At 42.5% G+C, this 6,109-nt stretch overlaps 1 protein-coding gene across 1 annotated transcript in view; it reads left to right on the top strand.

Annotated features, from left to right (window-relative positions):
* ABCC2 (ATP binding cassette subfamily C member 2) overlaps positions 1–6,109 on the top strand; it is a 59,217-nt gene that overhangs the window by 38,454 nt on the left and 14,654 nt on the right. The window contains 6 exon segments of the mRNA XM_006756565.2: positions 660–827; positions 2,176–2,356; positions 3,496–3,619; positions 3,890–4,025; positions 4,695–4,914; positions 5,067–5,221. Of these exon segments, the coding sequence (XP_006756628.1) occupies positions 660–827; positions 2,176–2,356; positions 3,496–3,619; positions 3,890–4,025; positions 4,695–4,914; positions 5,067–5,221 (984 nt within the window).

Raw genomic sequence — 6,109 nt, 5'->3', positions numbered from 1 at the left:
GGGGTGGGGTGGAGGTGGAGGTGGAGAAGGCCCACAGGACAGACTACCTCCGTGGCATTGCCTAGAAAAGGTCACACGGGTTGACTAAGTGTTTCTGGGAGAGGCTGAAACAGAAATTAGTTCAAGTATTACATCTAGGTTTGGTGTTCTGGGCTTTTGCACAAGTGACACCATTTGGGCCTGTGGTTCTCTCTTGAACAATCCCCATTATTAAAACTGCCTATAGCAGTCTTTGGGGACAAGGATCTTGAAATGTTAGAAGACCTGTGAAGATACAGCTCTAGAGTGATTTTGTTCATTGATTCAACACACATTTACTGAGCACCTATGTGCCAGAGACTGTTTCAAGTGCTGGAGTTACATCCATGAACAAAATAGAGAAATCTGACTGGTATAGCATTACATTCTTATGGGACAGGAAGCAACAAAAAATAATAAGTAAATTATAGAGTAGAAAATGGTAAGTTGGGCCTGCCTTTAATTATTGGGCCCAAAGGGTTTTATTTGAATTTAAGTTGCTTTTTGTATAAAGGAACTTGAAGATTTGTAAGCCCTAATACCTTATTGAGAAACATCTCTTTCTTACCCCTCCCTCCTCAGTAGCCTCCGCAAAGGCAGGACTGGGGCACGGGGCTAGTAGAAATGCTTTTCTTCTTCAGGGCATAAATCTCAGTGGGGGCCAGAAGCAGCGCATCAGCCTGGCCAGAGCGACCTATCAAAATGCAGACATCTATATTCTGGATGACCCCCTGTCGGCCGTGGATGCTCACGTGGGAAAACACATTTTCCATAAGGTCTTGGGTCCCAATGGCCTATTGAAAAGCAAGGTGAGGAATCATTTAAAGTGGCAAAGCCATGAGGTATGTGTTTCGGGGGCACACATCTAGGTCAGCTGCAGTCCTGAAGCAGATTTCCTTATTGACCTGCCCCCCAGGGCTGCTGAGGAGACAGTGTCAGACTGGTCTTCCAGGAGCTAAGCTCATAAGGGCTCCTATCTTGAGGTCATGGCAAATTCCAGCTTATTCTGTGGCTTGGGCATTGAGCCCATTAGGATGATTGATTATGATAGAAAGCACTTTGAGACCTGTATTGGTTTTTCGTTTCCCGTTCTTGGCACAGAGCTCATAAACTTTGAATTTCCTGAGTGATACTAGGAGTGTCTTTTGTTATTCCTAGTGAGCCCTTTAGATAACATAGGAGTCTGTGCTAATAAGTGACTTAGTCTACACGTCTGATAGGTCTAAGCTAGTAAGCTCTCCCATCCCAACAGTGTCTGTGTTGTGGACAGAGACAGTGGCTTGGGTTTTCTCTCCAGAGGCTCTTTCAACCCCATGGTCCCTATCTGAGCTTCATTAATGATCCATGAGTGTTAGTCTTCCTTTGAGTGGAACCCCTGTGTCAGTAGTCATGTGATTTATCAATAGACAGCAATACAAGGAATGTCATATCCCACACCCGGGAGGACCTGGGCCAAAGACAAAGTTTCTTGTTACACAATGTCACTAACATGCTGAAAGAATCTGGGCAGTTTGTTTGTTTGTTTTTAAAGTTATCTTTACTGATTTCCGAGAGGAAGGGAGAGGGAGAGAGAGAGAGAACCATCTATGATGAGAGAGAATCATTGATCAGCTGCCTTCTGCACGCACTCCACAAGGGATCCAGCCTGCATCCCGGGCATGTGCCCTGACTGTGAATTAAACTCTGATGGTCTGGTTCATAAGCTGATGCTAAATCACTGAGCCACACTGGCCGGGGTGGGCAGTTCTTATTAGCTCAGTTCGTTAGCTGGTTAGCAAAAGGGACAACTGGTTAGCTAGTAATTTAGTTAGTTATGTCCCTTGACATTCCTAAGCCAAACTCCTGGCTACCCAAGAAGCTGGAAGAGAATGTGTGTTATGCATACCTCATTGTCACTATAAAAAATCTCCAAGTATATACACAATGATGACAGGAATCTCTCTTTTTTTTTTCCAGGAGTCTCATCTCACACATGGGTCAGGTTTTAGGATGAGGTGCTAGGAAGGAAAGAGGAAGTAACAGAGGCCAGGTGGTCAGGGCCACATTTTGAAGCAAAGCCCCATAGTGAATTGAGTCATCTGCTTTTCCTTCTTTAGAGTAGGACGAGGAAGGCGGTGGACACAGGGTGATCAGCACAACTTACTGTTATTTTTACAGACTCGACTCCTGGTTACACATAGCATTCACTTTCTTCCCCAAGTGGATGAGATTGTGGTTCTGGAGAATGGCACCATCTCAGAGAAGGGGTCCTACCGTGCCCTGCTAGCCAAGAAAGGGCTGTTTGCTAAGAACCTGAAGACATTTGTAAAGCAGGCGGGTCCTGAAGGAGAAGCCACAGGTATGTAAGGACAACGGGAACGGGGATAGAATTTGGGCATGGCAAGGAATGGAAGTAGTGAACCCATATCTACCTCCTGAACTGCTCAGTATCCAGTGAACTAGATTTGAGTGTGAATTACCCAGAGATCCAAAATCTGTTCTTTCTGTGTTGTGTCTCTGTGAAGAAGCATGGACACAGGAACTCTGTGCCTGAGCCGAACTGGAGGTTCATCCTGCTTATCTGGTCGCTGACATGTAATCAAAGGGCACACTTTGGAAGGGTGTGACTGGAGTTTGGGGTGACCAGCCCTGTGAATGGGGTTTTCCAGGGAATTGTCAGACAGGTCAAATAATAATTTTCCGGGGATGAGGTGTTTGGGGGAGTTCTAAACCAGCCTGTTCTCTCCAGCAGCTGCTAGGCTACTGTTTTTCGTGGTTACCATGATTATGAGGTTTTTGCTTTTCTAGGCTACAACAGATCTGAAGAGAGAGGGATGGGAATGTAGTAAATTAAATAATCACAAAACTTACTAGTCTTACTAAGATTTGGTTATTTTTATTAAATAGATGTTCCTTGGATTGTTGCAGGCTCTTGGTTAATTTTAGAGTTACAAAAAAGTTGATTTGGACAATTTTTTGCCAGTATTCTCATTGATGTTATGGAGGTAACAATTTCTTGAGATCCTTACTATACCATTATGATGCCCAGGTTATGTTTACATTTTATTTTATTTTCAGGGATTTTTAAATGCTTTAAATTCATAAAAGTTTGTCAAATTATTTGAATTTCAAGAGCATTTTAAAATTTATACTTACCTCTTTAGTCAATTCTGGAGATTATAATTCCTGTGTTTGTCTACTATAATCCTTGAAACTTCCTTCCTGCTCCAAAGGAACTTAGAAGCTTCTGGGAATATTTTTCTCCTTTTGACCATTTTACTTTTAGGTGGAATATTAACTCATTTCTTCTTCATCCTGGTATTTCTCAATGAGTAAATATACCAAAAAAATAGTATTTCTGGAGTAAAAAATTCCAGCCTATGTGTACATCTGGGATTTCTTGCTGAGCCCAGCAATATCAGAAAAGACATCTCTCTCCTTGTTCATATGGCTGTGAGAGCTCTATGCACTCTCTCTAACCTTTGATGTGTCTCTTAGTCAATGAGGACAGTGGAGAAGAAGATGACTATGGGCTGATGACCAGTGTGGAGGAAGTCCCTCAGGATGTAGCCTCCTTTACTATGAACAGAGAAAACAGCCTTCATCGAACACTTAGCCGCAGGTTGGTCATCTACTCAGCTGGCATCCATCATCCCTTCCATATTTCCACTTGATCATTCTCTTTTTCTATGTGGATAGTGGACACCATGAACACTCCCAACTCTTCCTTTGTTTCCTTGTCTGGGAAGAGGGTTGGGGTTGTGTGATTCTCCAAGGCCACCTGCTCGGAAATGAATGTTGATGCAATCAGAGTGACTGACACCTGCTTTTAAGAAGACCCTCGGGACGCAACTACATGCTCAGGAAAGCTTTCCCCCTTTCAATTTCTCAGATCGAGGTCTAGTAGCAGGCGTCTGAAGACCCTGAAACACTCCTTGAGAACTCAGAATGTGAATACCCCGAAAGAGGAGAAAGAACTAGTGAAAGGACAAAAATTAATTGAGAAGGAATTCATACAAACTGGAAAGGTGAATACAACAGTAAACAGTACCATTAGGGGTGATATAAGGCTTGGGGTCCCAACATTTTAAAGTTTGATGACTTGAATACATATCTACAAAAGGGCTATGTCTTATGCTTGCTTTGCACGTCTTTAAATTCATCACTGGAATGTTGGCAGATACTCAGAGCTTTCCATCAATTCATATTTTCATGAAGAATGGCATGGTTCTGTGAATATCTTCATAGCACATTTCATGAGTGTTTGATTCCGTTCTGACATGTGGGGCAAATAACAAAACTGCTTTGAGATGCAATTCTGGGAGCCAGAGAACACTAATCCATCCACCTCAGTATACAATTCAAATTAATAAAAGTTAAAATTAAGGTCTTAAATTTAAGGTCTTAACTTAAATCCAAATTCCTAAGACAAATTCCAGGCTCTGCAGTATAACTCCATTTGTCTCACTCCATTTTTCTATCTTCCCCGCTTAATTGCATGATCATTTACTTTGCATTGTATTTAAGCATTGATTACTAGCCTGGCCCAATGCACAAATGATAAGCACAGACACCAAATTCTGCTACCCGCCATCCATTTTCCCAGGGACTCCACTCCCCCTGTGATTGGTATTCCAGGTAATTCTCCACCAGAAGCCATTAGGAATTCTGCTAACATTGGCATGGGGGTTTTGCAGGTCAAGTTCTCCATCTACCTGAAATACCTACAAGCAGTAGGATGGTGTTCAATTTTCTTCATCGTCTTTGCCTATGTAACCAGTTTTGTGGCTTTGATTGGCTCCAATCTCTGGCTTAGCGTTTGGACCAGTGACTCTAAAACCTTCAATGCCTCCAACTACCCAGCCTCTCAGAGGGATATGAGAATTGGCGTCTATGGAGCCCTGGGATTAACACAAGGTACGTCTGATGGCGATGATAGCCATTTCTTACATAATTTCTCTGATCAATGTACTTTGCCTGGACTCAGGGAAAAAACTGCCATTATGTCCGAGGCACAAGACGTCAGGGATCCACGTGCACAGCACTGACTAAACTGGTTCCATTTCTAGGTATATTTGTGCTCCTAGCAAATATCTTGAGTGTCTATGGTTTCTCGCATGCATCAAACATCCTGCACAAGCAACTGCTGAACAATATCCTTCGAGCGCCCATGAGTTTTTTTGACACAACACCCATAGGCCGGATTGTGAACAGGTTTGCTGGAGTAAGTATGTCAAGGGCTGTAAGGGTATGCATGTGGGTGCTGAGAATCTTTCTATTCTGACCGGGAAAGACTGCTCATGTCCCCTGGCAACACTGTGTAGTTCCAGTTCTTTTGTCCATCAGCATGCAAATTATTTATTTGAGTACCTTGTGTGAGGTCCCAAAGATCCTATGAATACAGGACCGAATAAGTAGCTCACCATCTAGTGAGTAAGACATCCAAGGAAATAAAGGATTGTAATAAAATGTGATAAAACCCAAATAACAACAATGTGTACAATGGTGTTCTGGGAGTATAAAAGAGTGACAGGGAAAAGAGGTACTAGCTCAGTTTGGGTGATCGAGGGTCGCAAATGTGAGAAAAGGTGAGACTTGAGTTTAGTTATAGAAGTTAGCTAGGGAGATGGTGGGGACAGGGGATAGCTGGGTGGCAGTAGAAGCAGGATGAGAAGAATTAGTCCTTTATTCCTGGACATATTATTACTTGCATTCTGATGTGACTTTGGGGAGGGAAATTAGACTCAAGAGTCATCCATTCTGTGGGATTCTCTTAGAAAACTAATATCCCTTATCCAGTTTGGCACACTTCAGAGATAATATAGACTCGATAATTTGATACTCACATATTACTAATCCTAGAATCAACATAATCTAAGAAACATAGGCAAGGGAAACCCAAAAATATAATCCACTCCTGTGCATATTAAATCATCCATCCATCCACCCACCCACTCATTTGCTCATTTATATCCAACATGACATAAAGGTGATGTGGTAGTAAGACCTATTCATTATCTCTAGTTAGAACACTAACCAGGCAGGGGTCATATTCAATCTCCATCTCCTTATCCCTTTGAAGCTCTATGCTTGACAGAAAAAACAACTTTCC

This window comes from Myotis davidii, unplaced genomic scaffold (assembly GCF_000327345.1).
Source record: "Myotis davidii unplaced genomic scaffold, ASM32734v1 scaffold332, whole genome shotgun sequence".
Classification (NCBI taxonomy): domain Eukaryota; kingdom Metazoa; phylum Chordata; class Mammalia; order Chiroptera; family Vespertilionidae; genus Myotis; species Myotis davidii.
This window is presented reverse-complemented; position numbering and strand designations above follow the sequence as displayed.